This window comes from Oryzias latipes, chromosome 18, assembly GCF_053564925.1.
Source record: "Oryzias latipes strain Hd-rR chromosome 18, Olatipes_Hd-rR_3.1".
In the NCBI taxonomy this organism is placed as follows: Eukaryota; Metazoa; Chordata; class Actinopteri; order Beloniformes; family Adrianichthyidae; genus Oryzias; species Oryzias latipes.
In genome coordinates, this window is record NC_136254.1 from 5121181 (window position 1) to 5144156 (window position 22976).

The 22976-nt window shown below is 44.3% G+C and overlaps 2 protein-coding genes across 9 annotated transcripts in view; one reads left to right on the forward strand and one right to left on the reverse strand.

Annotated features, from left to right (window-relative positions):
- The window catches only part of cfap184 (cilia and flagella associated protein 184), a 37079-nt gene extending 21682 nt beyond the window's left edge, over nucleotides 1-15397 (reverse strand). Inside the window, exons 1-3 of one of the 2 annotated variants that reach the window (XM_011487732.4) lie at nucleotides 14794-15397; nucleotides 10609-10956; nucleotides 10191-10536 (exon numbers count right to left, since the gene is read on the reverse strand). In XM_011487732.4, coding sequence (XP_011486034.1) covers nucleotides 10216-10536; nucleotides 10609-10956; nucleotides 14794-15183 — 1059 coding nt within the window. In that variant the 5' untranslated portion in view covers nucleotides 15184-15397 and the 3' untranslated portion in view covers nucleotides 10191-10215. Of the gene's footprint in view, nucleotides 1-10190; nucleotides 10537-10608; nucleotides 10957-14793 lie in introns of those variants that run through there. The other variant, XM_023965781.2, reaches the window with a different exon arrangement.
- Nucleotides 15398-15402: 5 nt separating this feature from the next.
- Nucleotides 15403-21935, forward strand: tada2b (transcriptional adaptor 2B). 7 transcript variants are annotated; one of them, XR_013651212.1, is made up of 4 exons: nucleotides 15403-15756; nucleotides 18852-20612; nucleotides 20692-20733; nucleotides 21152-21935. XR_013651212.1 is itself a non-coding variant. In XM_023965782.2 (2 exons), the coding sequence occupies exons 1-2, from the start codon at nucleotides 15403-15405 to the stop codon at nucleotides 20037-20039; spliced, it is 1542 nt and encodes a 513-aa protein (XP_023821550.1). In that variant the 3' UTR covers nucleotides 20040-21935. The 7 variants fall into 7 exon arrangements, 1 of the variants encoding a protein (XP_023821550.1); XR_013651209.1 differs by having other exon boundaries at nucleotides 18852-21018; XR_013651208.1 differs by having other exon boundaries at nucleotides 18852-20733.
- Nucleotides 21936-22976: the final 1041 nt, after the last annotated feature.

Here is a 22976-nt window from a genome sequence, read left to right on the forward strand (position 1 = left end):
CTCTCATCCTCCAATCCAGGGCAGCCATAAGGCCTTAGTGCAGCAAACCAGAGTCCTGTTCCAGAAGGCAGGTTATGTGAGGTAGCTCAGTAATTTTGAGGGTAAGGAAGCGGTTAACCCCAGCCTTCGATTCTAAAAACGGAGGTAAGTTTCAGGGTGTTAAGTTGCCATGGCAACATGAGCTCTGAACATAACCTGGTCTGGAGCAGGTTTAGTTGAAGGTTAGTTTGTTTTCAGAGAGGTGAAGCAGCATGACATGTCCGTTTGAAGATGATTTAGTGGATGAAGAAACTCAGATAATACTTTTTTCAGCAGTGAGAGGGTGATTAGACCCAGATCAATGTTTTTTCTTATCCAAATGAATATTTGCTAGAGTGTTATCGTTTTTCAAGAGACTTGTTAATTTATTTAAGGAATCTTTTAAAGCAGTTTATATCGAACATGACACATCGTGGAGCACTGTGCACATTTTATGCATCGCCCTTGGTTTTTTTGTGACTGGGAGTTTTTTGTTCAGCGTGGGTGATGCAGAACATGTGGGAAATGCAACTGTGTGCAGGGCAGTTCAGACAGTATGTCTGTCATTCAAACGCGTCCTGGGATGTTTAGTGCTATTCTGTGGCCATAAACCACTGAGGGTCATTAAAGAGGAATTCCACAGAATAGCAGCTTTGTCCTGTTGTTTTATTTGACACAGTTTCAATGACATAGCACTGCTTTATCAATATATCCATACTGTTTACAGTCACAATCATGAAAATGTTTTATAAATATATATCCTCCAATTTCAGGGTTCCCAAATGTGATTGGGTGCATGGATGGAGCACACATTCCTATTACATCTCCTTCATTGACTGAAGGAGACTTTAGTCAATGCATAGCATCAATGTGCAGCTAACAATATATTACAGTTTTTAAATATGTGAATCATACTGATTACTGTTCCCCACTATCTAGATAATATGTGATGCCACTCCCCTCATCACAGACATTGGAGCCAAATGGCCCAGTTCTGTTCATAATGCCAGAATTTTTAGGGAGTCATCCTTGTGCCACAAATTTCAACAGGGTATAATTTGGCTTACTTTCTTCTTTTTATACAATGTTATGTATTTTATGTTATGTGACTTATTGTTCTTCCTCTTTCGGCTTCTCCCATCAGGGGTCGCCACAGCGAACAAGTCGCATGGTAAACTTGGCAATGTTTTACGCCGGATGCCCTTCCTGACGCAACCTTCTCAAACCGGGCTTGGGACCGGCACAGAGGTAGAGAAGGGAACAGGGAGCAGCCCGGAGTCGAACCCTGGTTTCACGGACGGAAGCCGCCGCAAACCAGCACGAGCTAAACCGGCTCGCAAAATACAATGTTATGTATTTTATGTTATGTGACTTATAATATAGGACATTTCAATGGTTACTTGCTGGGGGACAGGGGGTATCCTTGTCTGCCACATCTGATGACCCACTATCCTGAACCTCAGCCTGGACCACAGGAACAATTTAACTTACAGCAGAACACGGGTCAGGGTGGAGATGACTATAGGCGTCCTGAAGGGAAGATTTCAGTGTCTATGTGGGCTCAGGGTTACGCCAGAGAGGGCATGTGACATTACAGCTGCATGTGTTGTTTTTCACAACATCGCTACCATGAGAGGTGAAAGGGCCCCGCCCCTTCTTGATGAAGACGGCCCAGTGGATGCCCCATCAAACCCAGCTGACCAAAGAGATGCCAGGGTGGTCCAAGACATGATCAGCCAAAATGATGTCAAATAAAATCAAGAGTCATAGGCTGAAAGTAATCGCTGTACTCTGTTCAGTAAGCTGAGTGCTGTTTTATGACCATGAGCATCATAAAGTTCATAAAAAACAAAACATACAGAAAAACATGGAGGTATGTGACAAATGTATCAACATTTATTGCTTCCCCTTACATCTGCTCTAACTACAGCTGCATTTCCTCTGCACCTCTCAATAGAATTTAGTGTAAACTTCTGCTATCAGCTCAATCTGCCCCCTTTGACCACAGCCACCCTCCCTGTTTGTCATCTCTGAATGAAAACGACCTCAACTTGAAAGTATGTTGTTGTCTTTCATTAGTAAAAGTTTTCATTAGGTATTTTAAAAGGTCTTTCTGTGACATTCAGCTTTAAAAGTGTGTCTGCAGAAACTTATTTTATTTGAAGTAAATCTTTTTTTTTTAAATAATTTATAGAATCTGTCCAGAGAATTCTGACACTTCTTGAGTTTAGCATTCACCCCCACTATCCCCACTAGAGGGCGCTACATCTCCCCCTCATAGTTGAAGAACTCAATCTGCAGATAAAGCAGCTGTGTCTGGATGAGGCGAGTTGTTCACATGCAGACTTGTAAAACATGAATGAGGGACGACACATCTGTCTGTATCTGTCAGCTTCAGGCCTGTCAGGTCACCTCGCCATGTTTCTGCCACGTCTGGAACGGATGAAGATAAAAGTCTGGATTTCAGCTCCCTGCATCCAAACAGCTGCAGTTTTTAGGTCCTCCATCTTATAAAACCTGAAGTTTGTCCACTAAAACTGGCTCCTCTAAATGTCTTTAAGTCCAAAAGGAGTTAAAGAGACAAACTGCTCTCAAATTAATCCTAAGGTCACGTAAGGTCATCTGAGGTTTAGCGATTCTGTAATTTCAGAAATCCATCGTTATCTAGTTAATGAGTTTATCACAGTAAACGTTTGACTCTAACAAATACAGACATTAATCACAGCCATGAAATGACATTTTTAAAACATCAAACTGTTAAACCAGACGGCGTCCAGCTGCAGCTACTGAGCATGACAGGACAGCTGTGGGTCACAGCGCCCCCATCAGGAGAGGACTGTCAATGCAAGCTGTAAATTCAGACCCATTATCATTCCAAATCTTTTTTTTTACGAGAGACATGGACAAATGCCACAGTTTTTACCTCTTTATAGTTAGAAGAGTGCTAAAAGAGTCCTTTTTCACTCTTTTGAAAATGTTGATGCTGCTTTGCTTTTGCTTTGATGTTACTTTAAAAAAAAAATGTAAATTCTTTTTTGGCATAAACAAAAACCAGAGAAAAGGCTGTTCTTCAAAAAGTGAGACTGCAGCAGTCCTGAACTGCAGATTGTTTTTACAATTCTTCTTTTACACCTAGAACCCGCTGAAAGCGCACGTTGAGCATAGTGGACGACCCCCGCCAAAGAAAGAGATGACATCACAGCGGGAGAAACTATCAATAAAATGGTCCCAAAATCCCAATATATATGTAAATGTCAAAATCCACTAACAAAACCAAATCGCACGTGTCGGTGCTATCCAAAGGAAGTTTAGAAATTATTATGGGATGGACACAGGACCTACGGCTTGGGGGGCATTTGGTGGCAATAGGGGTGTTACTGGTTATCGACTTAATTATTGAATACATTTTCTTATGATCCAGCCAGATTGATGTGTCTGAGACAAGTTTTTAATTGAATCAAATCAACCTGTATATGACATTATTTCAAAATGAAATAAATCGATTGTATTTGATCTTGGAAGATCCATCATTCCATTCCAATGTGTGGAAAGACTGAATTTAGCAAAGTCATGTGACCATCCAGTGTCTAGAATGTTCTAGGAATGTTTCCTTTGGATTTTTTGGATGTGGAAAAACAACAGTGGGCTGAACTTTAGGAAACTAAGATGTGAATGGATTTGACATTCATTCTAGTTCACTTGTTTGTTGGGACACATATTTCATTTACACTTAAAGATCTTGAAGAAATCCAAACAGTTTAATCATTGAATCACTTAAAGGTATGTCCAAAACTGCCTCCATGTTTTTCATACAAGTAAATAAACCAAAATGATCCCTAATCTCCTTTTTCCTTTTGTTGTTTGATGCTTCTGCTTCATGAGTCAGTGCTCGTTTGGCTCCAGAAGCTGCAGTGGACAGTAAAGTCCTGCTGATGGTTTCTTCATCTCAGATGTTCAGTGACTCATCCAGACCTGCAGCAGACGTCTGAGCTTTGAACATTTTTAACGGTTTCAATCGGCTTGTCTGACTGAATCTAAGCAGAAATCACTCAGAGGCTCCTCCAGAGAAACTCAGGCTGTTGTTAGAGGTGACTGTGAGATCTCATTTAGAACAAAAGTCTTTCTCACAAAATAAAGTGTCATTCCAGGAGTCAACTTTCTGGAATAGAATACCAATAATAAGGAGAAAAAGTGCTAAATTTGTCATTTAAAAAAAACAGCTTAAACTGTTGCTTTTGGAGTCTCAAATGTGCAAACACATATGAGCAGAAATAAGATAAAGGTCGGGAACTGCACCACTGGACTGGCAGACAGGGGTGGTGGTTCCCCTTTTTAAGAAGGAGGGTGTGTTCCAACTACCAGTGAATTACACTCCTCAGCCTCCCTGGGAAAGTCTATGCCAGGGTACTGGAGAGGAGAGTCCTTCCGATAGTCGAACCTCGGATCCAGGAACAACAGTGCGGTTTCCGTCCTGGTCGTGGAACAGTGGACCAGCTCTACACCCGCTTTAGGGTGCTTGGAGGGATTGTGGGAGTTCACTCATCCAGTCCATATGTGTTTTGTGGATTTAGAGAAGACGATCGACCATGTCCCCCGTGGTATCCTGTGGAGGGTGCTCTGGGATTATGGGGTCCGGGGAGCCTTACTGAGGACTGTCCGGGCTCTGTATGATCGGAGCAAGACCTTGGATCACATAGCCAGCAGTAAGTCAGACCTGTTCCCAGTGCATGTTGGACTCTGGCAGGGCTGCCTTTTATCACCGGTTCTATTAATAGTTTTTATGGACAGAATTTCTAAGCAAAGCCAGGGGCTGGAAGGGGTCTGGTTTGGGGACCACAGTATCTCCTCTGTGCTCTTTGCAGATGATGTTGTCCTGCATCATCAAGCCGGGTCCTCCAGGGTCTATTGAGGTGGTTTGCAGCCGAGTGTGAAGCCGCTGGGATAAAAGTTAGCACTGCTATGTCTGAGGCCATGGTTCTTGACCAGAGAAAGGTAGTTTGCCATCTCTCGATGGGTGGAGTGTCCCTACCCCAGGTGGAGGAGTTTAAATATCTTGGGATTTTGTTTACAAGTGAGGGAAGACTGGAGAGTGAAATTGACAGGTGGATCAGGGCAGCGTCCGTAGTTATGCGGTCACTGTATTGGTCCGTTGTGGTAAAAAGAGAGCTGAGCCAGAAAGCAAAGCTGTCAATTTACTGATCGATCTTCGTTCCAATTCTCACCTATGGTCATGAAGTCTGGGTCATGACTGAAAGAACGAGGTCCAGAATACAAGCGGCTGAATTGAGCTTCCTCCGTAGGGGGGCTGGGCGCTCCCTTAGAGATAAGGTGAGGAACTCTGTTACCCATGGAGAAGTCAGAGTAGAATAGCTTCTTCTCCACATCCAGAGGGCCCAGTTGAGGTGGCTCGGGCATTTGGTCTGGATGCGTCCTGGATGCCTCCCTGGGGAGGTGTTCTGGGCATGTCCCACTGGGCGGAAGCCCCGGGGAAGACCCAGGACACGCTGGAGAGATTATGTCTCTCTAATGGTCTGGGAACATCTTGGGGTCCCCCCTTGGGGGCTAGAGGAAGTGGCCAGGGCAAGGGAAGTCAGGGCATCTTTGCTTAGACTGCTGCCCCCGCGACCCGGTCCCAGATAAGAGGAGGAAAAATGGAGAAAATCTGTCCAGACTTACGACATCAAAATGACTCAATACCTGTTCCCTGCGCAGAATGATGAACAAGCCTCACTTAGAGGAGTATCCAGTTTTTGTAGATTGAGTTGGTGTAGGTGTAACATGCCTTCATCCTCCAGTGACTGTAGCTTGTCACTTCTTAAGCAGTTGACAATCGTCTCATTCAGGTCAGTCTTCCGTAAATCATCACTGGAGACTGTGGTCCGCTGTCATCGATGGACCAGAAGATGAATTGTTGCTGACTAAATACTGACTAAATTGTCTCTGAATCTTGCCAATCAGTGCCTGCCAAGGTGCTTTAGTGGCCTTGACATTTCAAAGGTGGCAGAGACTCTCTGGGCAACACACATGGATGAGGCCTTCCCTTAAGTTCCGGACACTTTTAAAGGTGGTCTTGCACTCTTCATCTGGCATTGGCTCCCGCTAGAGGAAATCCCGGACGAGCCCCCATTCGTTACTGAAACTAGTCCTAGGGGTCAGCTGTGTGGTAGTAAGAGACTCACAGCCAAGAGTAGACTGTGTAATCTTGTGTTGCAGCTATGCCTGTGAACAAATCAAGATGCTAACAGGTTTTGAACCTGATCACCATCCACGGGTGGGCAGGTTTAGTGCACCCACTACCCACAAGACCCACGATTTTTCACCTTAAAAAATAGAGGGGATAATTGTCTTAACGGAAAACACAACAGGTAGATTTGTTTTGTTTTAAATCCACTATTCAGACTGTAGACAAACAGGGAACAAGCTACAATCAGGCAGCTTCAAATTAAACTCTAAAACCTGATTTAGATACATTTCTGTTTCAGCACAAATATCAGGCATAAAGAAGTTCTCTCTGCTCTGTTCACAATAAGGGTGGGTTTGTCAGCTCAATTCAGATAAAAATGTTAAATATTTACATTATTTTCAAAATGTAACATTTTAGTAATGACAGAAAACAGCTGTTGATGTTTCAAACCTGCAGAGAAAAATATTTAAATGTGAGAATTCTCCTTTTAGCTTGTCTAAAATCGTGTGATGGTTACAAACAGCTGCAGAAATCCACCGCCATGCATTCACCTTTGCTGTAACCACAGACCCTTTTCCTCTGCACCTCTTCAGAGACGAGCGGAAACTTTGTCATCAGCCCCTTTCAAACCACAACGGACCTCCCTCTTTTTGTTTTTTTAACTCTTCTGACACCTTTCTGAGGATCCTAATAAATACAACCCTGACTCATCTCCAGCCCAAACTCAAACCAAAGATCAACCGTGAGGATCACCTTCTTCTCCTTCATCGTCTCCAGAGGAATCCATCAACATGAGGACCGCCGCCATCCTCCTGCTCTGCATCCTGGGAGCTGCACTCTTCTGCACCGTCTCCTGCAACAGTGAGTTCAGACGAAAAGGAAGCTTTTTAATTAAATTCATATTCTTTCTAAAAATGTGTTTTCTTCAGATTCCAACGGTCCAGACAACTGCTGCTTCAAATTCTTCCCGGGAACGTTGAGTGCCTCCAGAGTCCGTTCTTTCACTCTCACTGATGATCGTTGTCCCAAACCTGGAGTCATGTAAGTGCTGCACTCTTCTCTTCTGTATAGCCTCAGAAGTGATTATGAGTCTAACTAACCCCATAATATCTGCTAACGCTGAAATAAAAACTTGTGTTTTCTTAGTTTTAGTTTAGAGACAAAAAAGAAAATCAACATCTGCGTGAAGCAGAATGCCGCCTGGGTTCAAGAAATCCTTCAAATGTTGGTGGGGCCTGCTCGTCCTCCTGCTTCTGCTCACACCTCTTAACGCTTCATCTGAAGAAACGTAACATGAACACAGACGTGCTCATGATTTTTCTGAATCTGCAGTTTTCTTTATTTAAGTGTCATTTATTTGTGTAACACTTTCATGAAGGCCTTTCATTCTCTGAAAAAAAAAATTAAAGCATTTTAAAATTCTTTTCTGTTAGTGTTTGACTTCCTTGGGAGGCTCGGGTCGTTGGGATGAGGAGCTCAGTCCTGACCTCCTTCTACAGGTCTGTATGTTGAGCCTCCTGTCCTCCCTTGTGGTGCTGCAGCTGCTCGGCAGCAGAGAAAAAGGCTTTGCAGAGGCTGGTTAGCTGCACAAAGGACTATGGCAGGGGTAGGCAAACTACGGCCTGCAGGCTGCCTCCATGCTTGGTTCACTGAAAAATATCAGAGACCCATGTTGTTTTTTTAAATCTGGCCACACGACCCAGACCCGCATAGAACATCACCTTTTATTCCTCCCTTCTCCAGTCTGTGTTCAAACCTGAAACTCTCTAAAATCCCTGTCAATCAGAACAGAAGACAGTCTTCCCTTTCTACGTTGCAGTTCATCTTTCCCGGTTTAGCTCATTCTTTTACTTTGGAGCGATAATGCTGCTTTTTTTTTAAAGAGCGCACCCTGTTCTGTGTCCTGATTGGCTGGAGGCCTTGTCAATCAATCTTCTCCATGCCGTGTCTCCTGTACAGAAACCTGGAGCTCTTCAGATCTACAGAAATCTGTGATCGATCAGATCTTTGTTTTCATTGTAAGATCCTGGACCTAATTTCTATGAAGGTTAATTTAAACAAGAGAGAAAAGGATGAAAATGTTCACGTCTGTGTGAGAAAAGTGTATTTGGGCACTGGGGAGTTTTACTGCCATAACATATAATCGTTCTCCGTGGATTTCACCGATCACGGTTATTTTTAGAACATAACTCCTGCAACAAACGAGGGACTCTGTTCTGGTGAAAACGTAATGCAGATATAAGCTTAGCTGCAGCAGAAGACATAGAAATTTGCTTTTTTCATTATTAATGGATGAGAAACAGACGTGCAGGACACAGATGCAGCTGCAGCCCTCAAATCTCTCAGCAGGAAAATGACGGGAGAGGATTCACTATTTATCGTGTTTTTTTATGTATCAGTATATTTTTCCTGAATTTTTGTCGTCGAAAATCATAGTGTTAATTGTTCATTGCTTTATTTCCTAAATAATGTTATTTATTTTATTAAAAAGATCATGAATGAATGAAAATGTATTCATAGAGCAGTTTACAACTCCTTGAAGTTACCAAAGGCCTTCACAATAAAAGAAAGACAGCAGAGGTTTGAAGTTTTAAAGAAAAAGTGTTATTGTGGCCTCACAAGTAAGAGTTTGTGGACTCCTGCTCCATCATCCATGTGGTGTTGGAAGATTAGTTGTTTTTCATTCTTCCAGTCATTCAAACACCACATGAGTGCAGCATTTCTCCAATTTTTACTTATGGTACACTATCCGTTGGTGTAATCGGCTCTAAAATGGGAACAAAAGTTTGAACCTAAAAAATCTAAAATCTCGGTTTTAAAATATAATTTTCAATCCAAATGTTTTCATCCAGACTCCATGTTATTTCTTCTTCACTCCACACATCTCTTCCTGGCCCGTCCTTTCTATCCAATTTTAGAACCCCATGTGGCCCACGAGTCATAAGGTTTGCCCACCCCTGAACTATGGGATCCATCAGAGGACAATCCTTCACTACTAATATGAGCTCATGCTTTTATGCGATGAAATGAATATTACCAGAAAACATTCATTCAACCTTGGGTTCCGTTTGTTGTGATGTGATCTTCACTGGAGGCTGCAGAAACATCACCTTTTTCTCTACAAGAGTCCGACCTCTGGTCCAACCACAGCTGCAGTTCATCTGCACCTCTCAATAGAAGTGAGTGGAAACTTCAGCTATCTGCCCCCTTTAACCACAGCCACCCTCCCTGTGTGCCACCTCTGACTCAAAACAACCTCAACTTTCTATTTTGAAAGTGTGTTGTTTTCTTTCATTGGTAAAACTTTTTTGCTCTGTATTTTAAAAGTTCTTTCTCTGACATTCAGCTTTAAATGTGTGTCTGCAGAAACTAAGATCAGAAATATACTTTCTAAGAGTGATGCTGAAAAACTCATCCATGCATTTGTTACGTCTAGGCTGGATTACTGTAACTCTTTGTTAGCAGCGTGTCCTAAGAGTTCCTTAAGAAGTCTCCAGCTTGTTCAGAACGCAGCAGCTAGATTGTTAGCTGGAACTAGCAGAAGAGATCACATCACTCCTGTGTTAGTTTCACTTCACTGGATCCCAGTTGATTCTAGAATCAAGTTCAAGATCCTCCTGTTAACCTATAAGGCCTTACATGGTATGGCCCCGCCCTACATTAAGGACCTCATAGTCCCTTACCATCCAAACAGAACACTTCACTCATAAATGCAGGACTGCTGTGGTTCCTAGAATTAGTAAAAGTAAAGTTATTTAAATCACTATTAAATCGTTTGGATTAAACTTAACAACAATAACAGTTATTTGCTAGTAGGCTGCATCAGATCCTGCCTGCATCTCAAACCATCTAGGACATGACTCGACCCAACCCGACCTGACCTTTGCACCACACACACTTCAAGGGATGATCTGATCAATACAACCACATGCATATTTTCAAGGGACCTCCAGATCTATCTATTCTATGCTTAAGAAATACTAAACAGTTGACAAAACAGATTTTGTCTGCATTTATTCCATCAAGTTTCTTAATTTGTAACAGCAGGAGATCATGTCAGCGTGCTGAAGCTCCAGAGTCTCCAGGCGGTTCTCCAGCTGCTCTGCAGCATCCACAGTGTCCTCAAAGTCCTGCAGCAGGACCCTGTTTCCCAGAAGTCCTCGCCTCTCCTGCAGCCTCAGGTTGTCTCTCTGCAGCCGGTGGCATGCCTGTTTGGTCCGGGTCAGGAGGTCCTTCTTCTCCATCACCACGGCCTCCACCTCTGCCAGCTGCTGCCGCTTGTTCTTGACCTCCACCTGAATCTGGCAGAGCTTCTCCTTCACCTTTGGCAGGACCTCAAACAGCAGCACAGAAACTGTTGATCCACAAAGTGGAAGAAGACCATGTCAACCTGAATCTGTACCAACCTGGGAGACCCTGATGTTCTCATTTATCAGCTGTTTTATCTCTGCAGCTTTTCTTTCACTGAGTTCCTTCTGCCGCCGCTCAGCTTCCAGCTGCTGGTTTTTGACCTCCAGGACCTCCCTGTTGAACTCCTCCTCCTCCTCCTCCCTGAGCTCCGCCTCCAGCCTGCGGATCCTTAACGTCAGCTTGAAGTGCTTCAGCCGCACTTGGGACAGGCTGTCCTGTGCGAGTTTCTCTGCTCTCAGGCTGGCCTCCACCCTGGCCCGAGCTGCTTCTTCACCCAGATGGGGGCTCAGTGCCGCCACAGCTGAGCGCCACAGAGCCTCCAACTCCTGCTGCTCGGTTTCCACCTGAGATGTGAAGGAGGAAACATCCAGAATCAGTTCCAGCTGCTGTACCTGCAAGATCTATAAATGTTATTATCCAAATGGAGCATTTCTGAAGTATTAGACCTGATAAAACAATAGAAATGATGGTGTCATATGTGAACAAGAACACTAAAATACTAAATAGGGAATTTTAAAGGAAGAAAACAATAAGAACAACAACTTTTTTTGTCCTTTGTTATTTCCTTTGCAGTGTCATGTTTTCTCACAGATTTGAAACGTCAGTCCTGTAATTGCAAGTGATTGCCAGCAGAGGGCGCTCGTGCGCCTTACCACTCCGATTCAGGGGTCTGCGACCTTTGACACTAAAGAGCCATTTGGACCTGCAAAGTCCCACTTCAATCATTCCACTTCATTTATGCTTTTAAGGTCAGTAATTCATGCAGATTTCAAATATTTACAATAATTGTAGAACAACTGTCTTACATTTCTATTATATTACTTCTGACAGCAGCGCATGCAAGTTCCTTTTAAAATAAAATACATCCTGTCTCAAAAAAGTAGTAGCAGTAGATTAACTCGCAATTATACTCGAATAACTTTTCCCCTCAACAGGAACCAAGACAAAAATATGAGTTTAAACTTATTCCAATGATAAACCCCTCTGAATCTGATTTTTTTAAAGTAATCTGACGTGAATTCTGGAGGAATATCGCAATGCCTCTCAATATACTGTCATGTTAAATGAAAAAAAGGTCACTTTTTACTAGTTTAAGATCACCTCAGTTTAAAAGTATAAGTTAAATAACAAAACATAACTAACCTGTTATTTATTGAAATGATAAGCACTTTTTTCAAAGCCAAAGAGCCATAATGGAGGAATGAAAGAGCCTGTGGCTCCGGGGCCTCAGGTTGCAGACTCCTGAGCCAAAAGTTTGCAGGAAAACTCCCAAAAGGCGTGTTCAAACTAAAAACTGCCCCTCCACAGACCAAACATGAGAGAAGCGGACATATTGGTTAGATTTTGGTTAGGGTTAAAGACTCACTCTGATGAAAAAGCTGTTTTTAACATGTTCTTGTGTCATTTTTCTCATGATGGAGGACATTTATAAAGAAAACTATCATTAAAACAGCTTTTCTGAGTATTTCTGTATTCAAACTGTTGTGAAGGAGCTTATTTGTAACGTGGAAAACACGCTGGGCAGGCGGAAAGCTACTTGCTCTGCTCCATTCTGATGCATCCACTTGCAGACAAACAGAACATGTTCGTCTTTATTTCAATCCAACATCTGAACTGGAAAGCTTCAATGTTGCTCCCAGTCTTTGTATCACAACTCAGAGGTGAATTTGTAATAAACTCATGCCGCTCTGCAGAAAGAATGACTTAGAAAATAACATGTTTTTTTTTTTTTTTTGGCTAAAAACAACAAAATCATAATTAAAAGACCACTGGGAACGCGTTTAAAATAACTTCAGAGACAGTTCAGAGCGGGACTTTGAGGATTTCAAATCCTTATGGTGGATTTTTTTTTACACAGTTTTTCTGATCTTCACACATTAGAGAGCGGCCAGAGTGAGGCTCAGGATGCCAGAGTGAGGCTCAGGACGCCAGAGTGAGGCTCAGGACGCCAGAGTGAGGTTCAGGACGCCAGAGTGAGGCTCAGGACGCCAGAGTGAGGTTCAGGACGCCAGAGTGAGGCTCAGGACGCCAGAGTGAGGCTCAGGATGCCAGAGTGAGGCTCAGGACGCCAGAGTGAGGCTCAGGACGCCAGAGTGAGGTTCAGGACGCCAGAGTGAGGCTCAGGACGCCAGAGTGAGGTTCAGGACGCCAGAGTGAGGTTCAGGACGCCAGAGTGAGGCTCAGGATGCCAGAGTGAGGTTCAGTACGCCACACATGCAGCTTAGTGGAGGGCAGACCTCTTTCTGAACCTGAAGGCACCATGGAACCTCCCAGCATGCTCTGGGGCAGGTGCACATGACAGATCACTTCATGAAAAATGCTGCTTTTTAATCATCCTAACATGAAAACCATAAAAAAGTTTCAGGTTTAAAAGCTTTTCTAATTCAGACCCCGGGGCGAACTTAACATTATAGGCAAAGGTGGGCGATCGCCTGGGGCCCCCAACTCTCCAGGGCCCCAAGCTGAACCCTTAATAACCGTGACTAGAAAGAATAAATATGCTATTTTATAAATCTATACAGACATTTTCAAAACCCTTCCAATGGAAAGAATTAGCGCCAAGTTCAGGAACAAAGACATTGTTTTTCACTGGTTTATGGCGCCCCCTGCTGGAACATTTCCCTAATGATCAAAGGGGTTCGGGTTGATTGGAATGGCGCTCTAATCTGACTGTTTCAGCTGATTGACATGACTTTCTCACATACTCTGTGAACGTCACCTGCTTTTAAATGCATGTGTGTGTGTAAACAAATCAAAGTCCTCCTTCTTACGTCTCACGAGGACTTTTGCTTTTATTTGATCTCACCTAAATCCGTGAAGAGTCGAAATACAAGAAACAATTTCCACTTTTGTTCATGATGAGCAAACAAGTGAAAACATCAGTGGTTGCTAGTAAAGTTCAATAGAAATCCAATATTTCATGTTTTTCTCTGACTAACTGCAAACATGGTGGATGCAATATCATTAAAAATGTGTTAAAGTTGGACTTTCATTTAAATCAGGAAGTAATAAATCATGGATGATTAATTACTGATAATTAATCATTGATTAATATTTTGGTTGTTGTTTTTTTTGTTGGGTCTGGTGGTTTCTAGGTGAGTTTTCGGCTGGAAAACCAAGACTCTATCTGGCAACACTGGCAGAGATTAAATGATGATTCAAAACAGTTTTTAAAAAGTGATCAAATGAAGCAGAGGGAAAAGAGGACTAAAGAAAGCAAGAGGTTTGCTACCAAACCTCCAAAAGTGCTGGAAGATGGATAAAATAACAAGAGCGAGAAAAAAAAGTAAAAGAGTAAAAAAAAAATGAGAAAAGGACGCCATAGGGAGGAAAAGCAAACGGTAACTTTAAATATATTTGGTTTTTTTTATAGATGTCATTTTGTACTGTTTTGTTATTTCATTCAAGTTTTTTTATTCTTTAGCAAAACCTGACAAAAAGAAAAGAAAAGACATTTGTTCCTTCTAGGAAGTGGAGGATTATGAAATTAGTGCATTTAATAAATTTAATGTTTTTCCAAGTAAAAATAATGTTTATAAAGAAACACATTTTATTTTACATTTAAGTTTTTAAAATTTTTATCAAAACATTTGGATTCTTGACATTGATGTTGTCTAAAAGTGGATCAGTGAGGAGGTTGTCCGACATTTTACCCTATGGGTTCGGATTTTTAAAGAAAAAATGAATAAAAATGCAGCAGAGGGCACCATGCTGTTGTTCCCCTGGGGCCCCCAAGTCCTCAACTGAGTAAACAGGTGGATATTTTAAACATGGAACCACATTTCTAAAGTTATTTACATTTAGAAATGTGGTTACATAAAAAAAAGTCATATAAACAGAACTGAAGTTAAAATGACATTTTTTTTGCACATTAACTCATCTTTGGCTGTTTTAGAATCAATATTTTCTAAAAATAAATAAATGAGAGACTTTCTTTAACCTTTATAACACTTTTAGTTTTTTTTTTAAACATAACATCAGAAAAACTCCTATTTTACTGAAACACATTTGACATTTGACAAAATGGGATATAAATAATATTCATCCAGACAAAACTGTTGAAAAATCTGACGTTTTAATATCTACATTTGTACCTGCACTACACTCTTTTTTTTGTAAACTCCCAAACTATTGACTTCCTGTCAGAAGTTGCAGGAGTGCAGTTTCAAGCAGACACCAACCTTTTCCAGCTTCTCCTGAAGCTGTGAGCTCAGCTCCTCGGCCTGCAGGTGAGCGGACTCTGAGTCCGCCGTGACCTGCTGCTTCAGGGCGCTCAGGGTCCGGATGCAGACCTCGTACTCGTACCGGTCCCTGGGCAGGTCTGGGCTCCTCCTCAGCTTGGCGTTTGCTTCTGCAGCTTTGCAGACGTATCTTGCCAGCTTCCTCTGCAGCTGTCTACTTCTCTGGGAGAGGTCCTCGTTCTCCTTCTCCAGCTCCTGGAGGACTCGCTGTGCCTCTGGGCTGTCGTCCCTCCCTGCAGCGGGTTTGAACCCGGTTTGAACCTCACTCCTGCTGCTGTTTGTGACGTCACGTGTTTTATCAGAAACCTCTTCCATGACCTTCCTGCTCATCAGGTCCCCTTGTGATGTTGATGCTTCAGCTGGAAACCTTATTTTCCTCTTCTTTACCTTTTTTTTCTTCCTTCACCATATTTATGTTTAATAATATTCTTCCATTTGGGTTTAAACCGCTGGAAAAATGTAAATATTCTAAAGAAACTGCTAACTGGTGAGAAAAAAGCTCGCTTTGAGTTTAGTTTGCGTTGTCTTGGAAACTGGGGCAAAGAGCCAATGACGGGCCGCGCGCCGCACGCTTCAATGTGCGCAGGCGCGAGGTTCCGCCTCCAACAAACAAGAAGCAGGAGCCCAGCCAAGATGGCCGACCTGGGGAAAAAGTACTGCGTTAACTGCCTCGCCGATGTCACCAACCTGCGGCTCCGGTGCACCGAGTGCACCGATATCGACCTGTGCCCGGAGTGCTTCTCGGCGGGAGCAGAGATCGGTAACCACCGGAGGTGGCACGGCTACCAGCAGGTCGACGGCGGGCGCTTTTCGATCTGGGGTCCCGAAGCGGAGGGAGGATGGACCAGCAGGGAAGAGCAGTCGCTGCTCGATGCCATCGAGCAGTACGGCTTCGGAAACTGGGTACATCATCACTGACATCATCTGTTTAGAGCTTTTTTCCTCATAAACTCCTCCGGGTTTGGTGGATAAGTTGATAAACTTTGTGTCTCTACAGTTTGACGGTAATAGTTTAAACTTAACAGAGAAGTGTCGGTTTTTTTTTGGAAAGTAGCAGGACTGTGACTGACAGGTGAGACGTTCACCTGGCAGACCGAACCCCCGGAACCACGGAGGGAAACGTTTCATTCTAGGGTTCAGAGCCTTAAAACGGCTCCAACCAGCTGACAGCCTTCACTTTGTGACTTAAACCACATGAATTCTTTAGGTTAGATTCAGTATTTTTGGCAGAATCCGTTCATTTTAAATGAAACTTCCTCCAGTTGTCTTTGTAAAAGCAGATTCATGAACCCTTTTCACTAATGTTGGGACCACAAGACACCCAGAGACCAAATCTGGTGGCCACAGATCTGGTAGAGCTTTCAATTCTGAACACCGAAATAACAACGTCTTAACGATAACATTTTTGGATAGAACAATTGGAGAACTTTGTCATCACAGGTACAAATATCAACGTTTGTGTTTTGTCTTCTAGAAACATCTTCCCATCAAATTATCACAGGACATTATTCAGGTGCTTTGGCGATTATTGATACGTTTTTCTTGATCGATCAAATAATGTTATTACGGGCTTTATTTCTGCCAGGTGGTACTTTTGGGGGACTTGTATCACTCGGTAGCTTTCACGAAGCTGTGAAGTTGATCCAAAGACGTAAGATGCTGTTGGCTCCCAAATGTCCGGATAAGTCCCCCTGTTCCTGGTTCCGAATTCTAATCTAAAGTATCAGCACTGCGACGCACACATACTATCACTGTGTGAACGGCACGTGCAGTGACAACCGTTACGGTCCGTAACTAAAGTCAAACGTTTCATCCATTTTTTGAACCCAATCAACCCCTTTTTGTGGTCACAGGGTTGCTGGAGCCTATCCCAGCTGCTGTTAGGCAAAGGCAGAGCGCAATCATTGACTCTTCATGAGAGCTGAGTGAGTGTGACTTCATCCATGGAAAGCGACTTAATTCTGACTTCAGCTAAATTAAGGCAATTCAGTCGCCATTTTTACGCAATATGGAAGTCGCCATGTTGGAGCCAGACGTTGTCAGTCAACAGTGATTGGTCCAAGTTGGTCTGAGTCAACATTCCGATGGCAACCGCTCTCACCAATCAGGAGTGAGCTTGTTGGAAGTCCACACCCCTTCCACTGAAAGCCGGAGAATCTTTCTTTTCATTTTTATTTTTTAAGGCATCTGATTGGTTAGTTTATTACTTGAATAAATTACACTACAGAAAAAATTAGGATGATCAAAAGTATGTTTAAAAAAAAGTATCAGAGCAAGAATGTTGATTCTGACCAATAGAATGACAGAGTAACGGCTGTTTGTTTCTCAGTAGAAGTCTATGGGATTTTGGCTTCTTGGAACCAGCAGCTACTTTCTATTTATGCTTTGAAAATACAGTGGGGCATTTAGTCATCCACCAATTGTGCAAGTTCTCCCTCTTAAGTAAGTAGATGAGTGTATGAGGGACAAGATGAGAACAAAAATGCAGAAAATCACATATTTGGTCGATAACAAAAGTTCAACTCAGTACTTTGTTATATACCCTTTGTTGGCAATGACAGCAGTCAAACGTTTCCTGTAAGTCTTCACAGGATTTTCACAAACTGTTGCTGCTATTTTGGCCCATTCCTCCATGCAGATCTCCACTAGAGCCATGATGTTTTGGGGCTGTCGCTGGGCAACACGGACTTTCAACTCCCCCTAAAGATTTTCTATGGGGTTGAGTTGTTGAGACTGACTAGGCCACTCCAGGACCTTGAAATCCTTCTTATGAAACCACTCCTTCGTTTGTTTGGGATCAATGTCATGCAGAAAGACCCAGCCCCATTTCATCTTCAATGCCCAACTGCTGGAAGGAGGTTTTCACTCAAAATCTGACGATGCACCGCCCCAGTCATTCTTTCCCTTACATGGATCAGTCGTCCTGGTCCCTTTGCTGAAAATCAGCCCCAAAGTATGATGCTTCCACCCCCATGCTTATGGTGTTCTGTGGATTCAACTCAGCATTCTTTCTCCTCCAAACATGACGAGTAGAGTTCTTAACAAAAAGTTCTATTTTGGTTTTATCTGACCATAGGACATTCTCCCAATCCTCTTCTGGATCATCCAGATGCTCTCTAGCTAACTTTAGACGGGCCTGCACATGTACTGGCTTTAGCAGCGGGACACGTCTGGCACTGCAGGGTTTGAGTCCCTGGTGGCGTCGTGTGTTACTGATGGTAGTCTTTGTTACTTTGGTCCCAGCTCTCTGCAGGTCGTTCACTAGGTCCCCCGTGTGGTTCTGGGGTTTTTGCTCAGCGTTCTTGTGATCATTCTGATCCACGGAGTGAGATGTTGACAGGAACCCCAGATGGAGGGAGATCATCAGTGGTCTTGTGTGTCTTCTATTTCCTAATAATTGCTCCCACAGTTGATTTCTTCACCTCAAGCTGCTTTGCTGTTGCAGATTCAGTCTTCCCAGCCTGGTGCAGGTCAACAGTTTGGTTTCTGGTGTCCTTAGACAGCTCTTTGTTCTTGACCACAGTTAAGTTTGGAGAGTGACTGTTTGAGGTTGTGGACAGGTGTCCTTTCTATAGATAACCAGTTCAAACTGGTACCATTAATACAGGTAATGAGTGGAGGACAGAGGATCCCCTCACAGGAGAAATTCCAGGTCTATGAGAGCCAGCAATTTGTAGGTGACCAAATTCTTATTTTCTACCATAATTTACTAATAAGTTCTTTAAAAGTCTGACAATGTGATTTTCTGGATTTCTTCCCCCCTCATTTAGTCTCTCATGGTTGAGGTTCACCTATGACTAAAACTACATGCCTCTCTCATCTTTTTATGAGGGAGAACTTGAACAAGTGGTGGCAGACTGAATGCATTTTTGCCCGGCTATTGAAAAAGACAATGTTTAGAGTGGGACTTAAAAGTTGGCATCTACTTTTACCTGGAGCTGAATTTCTGTCCTGAGGCAAAGTTTTCTTCATCGTTCCTGTGTCTTGTGCTCCCCCAGGAGGACATGGCCGCTCACGTGGGGGCGTCCCGCAGTCCTCAGGAGGTCATGGAGCACTACGTCACCATGTACATCCACGGAAACCTGGGCAAGGCGTGCATCCCCGACAGCATCCCCAACCGCGTGACCGACCACACCTGTCCGAGCGGCGGCCCCCTGTCCCCCAGCCTCACCACCCCGCTGCCCCCCCTGGACATCAGCCTGGCCGAGCAGCAGCAGCTGGGCTACATGCCGCTGCGAGACGACTACGAAATCGAGTACGACCAGGACGCGGAGAAGCTCATCAGCGGGCTGTCCGTCAACTACGACGACGAAGACGTGGAGATCGAGCTGAAGCGCGCGCACGTGGACATGTACGTGCGCAAGCTCCGAGAGCGGCAGCGGCGGAAGAACATCGCTCGGGACTACAACCTGGTGCCCGTCTTCCTGGGCAGAGACAAGAAGGACAAGGAGAAGCCCGGAGGGCTGGGGCTCTCTGGAGGCTCGGGTTCTGTGGGCGGAGCTGGGGTGGGCGGAGCGGTGGGGGTGGGCTCTGCGACAGCGGCAGGATCCATTCCCATCCCGACCACGCCCAAAAGAAAGATCACCAAGGAGGAGAAGGAGCAGCGGGTGCGGCTGCGCGCTCTGTGCCAGTTCATGGCCCATCGGGAATTCGAGGACTTCTTTGAGAACATGCACAAAGAGCGTGCGCTCAGGGCCAAGGTGCGCGAGCTGCAGCGCTACCGCCGCAACGGGATCACGCGCCTGAAAGAGTCGCACGAATACGACGCAGCGCGCCAAAAGAGGGAGAAACGAAAGGAGAACAAGAGCGTGGTGAACTCCAAACGGGGCAGCTCAGGGGGGGGCGGCCTCGGCTCCGGGATCGGACTCGGGGGAGGGGGTGTGGGTGGAGTGCTGGGGCTGGGAGGCGGGATTAAAGAAGAGGGTAAAGAAGGCGAGTTTGCGGCCATCGAGAACCTGGCCGGCTTCGAGCTGCTGTCGGACAGAGAGAAGATGCTGTGCAGCTCGCTGAACCTCACGCCCGCCCGATACCTGACGGTCAAAACCATCATCATCAAAGACCACCTGCAGAAGAGGCAGGGCATCCCCGCCAAAAGCCGCCTGCCCAGCTACCTGGACAAGGTCCTGAAGAAGCGCATCCTCACCTTCCTCACAGAGAGCGGCTGGATCTCCAGAGACGCCTCCTAGCATCTCGCTCCGCTTCCCTCACAAGCTTGTTGAAATTACGGGTTTTTGCCTTTTAAAGCTTTTGTTTTTATAAATGTGTAAATGCAAAAAAGAAAAAAAACACCAGATGTTTTATGAAGATGATTGTGGATTAGGTTCCTTTCGACAACATCAAAGCTGCGTACGGACAGAGTCTGCAGGGTCATCCCAGCATGGAGCTGGTAACTCTGTTGGTCCAACAGAGGGCGCTGTCAGGATTATTCTTGAGTTTAATTTAAGATGCAAAGGCCTGCAGTCTGTCTGCATAAGGCCTGCAGTCTGTCTGCATAAGGCCTGCAGTCTGTCTGCAGCTGCATGGATGCAAAGGCCTGCAGTCTGTCTGCAGCTGCAGAGATGCTAAGGCCTGCAGTCTGTCTGCAGCTGCAGAGATGCTAAGGCCTGCAGTCTGTCTGCAGCTGCAGGGATGCAAAGGTATGCAGTCTGTCTGCATAAGGCCTGCAGTCTGTCTGCATAAGGCCTGCAGTCTGTCTGCATAAGGCCTGCAGTCTGTCTGCATAAGGCCTGCAGTCTGTCTGCAGCTGCAGGGATGCAAAGGTATGCAGTCTGTCTGCATAAGGTCTGCAGTCTGTCTGCATAAGGCCTGCAGTCTGTCTGCAGCTGCAGGGATGCAAAGGTATGCAGTCTGTCTGCAGCTGCAGGGATGCAAAGGCCTGCAGTCTGTCTGCAGCTGCAGGGATGCAAAGGCATGCAGTCTGTCTGCAGCTGCAGAGATGCTAAGGCCTGCAGTCTGTCTGCAGCTGCAGAGATGCTAAGGCCTGCAGTCTGTCTGCAGAACGCCTGCAGTCTGTCTGCAGAACGCCTGCAGTCTGTCTGCAGAACGCCTGCAGTCTGTCTGCAGAACGCCTGCAGTCTGTCTGCATAAGGCCTGCAGTCTGTCTGCAGCTGCAGGGATGCTTAGGCCTGCAGTCTGTCTGCAGCTGCAGGGATGCAAAGGTATGCAGTCTGTCTGCAGCTGCAGGGATGCAAAGGCATGCAGTCTGTCTGCAGCTGCAGAGATGCTAAGGCCTGCAGTCTGTCTGCAGCTGCAGGGAGGCAAAGGTATGCAGTCTGTCTGCAGCTGCAGGGATGCAAAGGCCTGCAGGGAGCCTGCCTTTCTTGGGGTGACAGCAAACATTGGTGTAAAAAGTGCATCTGAAGCTTTGGACCAGGGCCGCATCTCTGCATGTTTACGTTAAGCTGACCTAGAACCGTGATGGGGAGGGGGGCGGGGGGACTCCAGCACTTGCACTTTTGCTCTGCAGAGGGCAGGTTTGATTGTGTTTCTGCTCTCAGACTCTTCAAACTTCCGGCTTCACTCATCAAAAGCCTCAGATCCAGATTCCTTTCCAGCTGAAAGTTCTGGTTCCTGCTGTCAGAACAAAGCAGGTCGCTTGATAACCTTTTAGAACCAGAAGCTGTTTTGATTCTTAAAAAACCAACTTGTCCTTTTCCACATTCAGAGCTAAAAGTCTGTCCTCAGAACTCATGGCGGCGCTTGGTTTCCTTCCAGCTGTGCACGCCCTCCGGTTCAGTGACGGTCAGGATGTTGTGAAAATGCGGGGAAAGAACAACAAAAGAGGTTCTTTTGTTGGTTTGGGTGAAAACACTGAATGTTCTGCAGCTTCTTCAGGGCGACGACGTAAAACTGTCCCCTCAGGTGGGCTGTGACGATGCTGTCTCCACGGGACCCCAAGGATAACCGGAGATCCGGTTACCCCCCCAAGGGAAAAGCAGGAAGATGGTTTTGTAAAAGCAACTTTATCAAATCAGATGTAAATATTTTTGTAAGATAAACAGGATGGAGAAAGAATATGTTTACTAATGTACAGTATTTTGTAAAGCCTTTGTAATAAAGAGATTCTTGGATTAAAACATAAATTTTTGCTGATTCTTCCCTTTTATTTGAGTGTTTCTGTCAGAACTGCAGATCAGGTGCTGATGATTCGTGCTTCACCTTGAAGTTTGGAAAACGGTTCTCCAAACAAGCATCGGATGTTCGTCTTGGTGGCGTTTTCTCCACGAACAGGACATTTGATAGTTTCTGATCCAGCAGGACCTGAAACTTGTTTTTCATGCATCTGATGTGATCATAAAACTAACTCAAGGGTTTACATTTATGAGATTGTTGCAGCCTCAGCTGTAGCTAAACCTCATTTTTAAAAGCAAAGGTTCCATTTTATCATTCATCTTATTCAGGAGTCTGAACCTTTAACCCGAAAGGAGTTAAAAGGAGTCTGACTTCATCCTTTAGGAAAATATGATAAACAGGAACTATTGTTTTTCTCATGTTTAATGTAAAGGAGAAAAAGGGCCTTTTTTAAAATATGAAAGTTTTACATTTTTAAATAAAAGGCTCCTACGACTTCCTTTCAAAATAAGAGCAGATTAGTAGGAAGTAGTGTGATGTTTATTTTACAGTTTGTGGTCCATCTTAGCCAGCAAAATCAAACTAAAATTAATTCAGTTTTTTTAATCAAACTTCACTTAAAATCAACTCTAAAATAGAAAATGTGTCTTATAATCTGTCACACTTTGTTTTAACCCTTAAGCTGTCCTATGGGGTCAAGATGACCATTGACGTGTTCTCCCTACCAGGACAAAGGTGGAAAGATTTCATGTAATCCATGGACACCAGTGAAGATCACAAATCATTGAAGAAAAAAGGTTCAGAGCACTGTCTAGTGGGTCTAGATGAACCAACTCCCAATGTTAAAATGCCTAGGATAGCACACTGGATAATTCTGGTTGTGCTTAGTAACATCAAAAATATTTTGGTCTGACTTTTCACCGTTCCGCTAGATAAATTGTTGGAGCATTGTGGGTACTGTAGTCCAGAGCCTCACAGAGCAAGACTGTTTGTGAATGAAGTTTGAGTACGTTTCCTTCCCAGATAATTTTTCAAACTTAAAAACCTTTTTT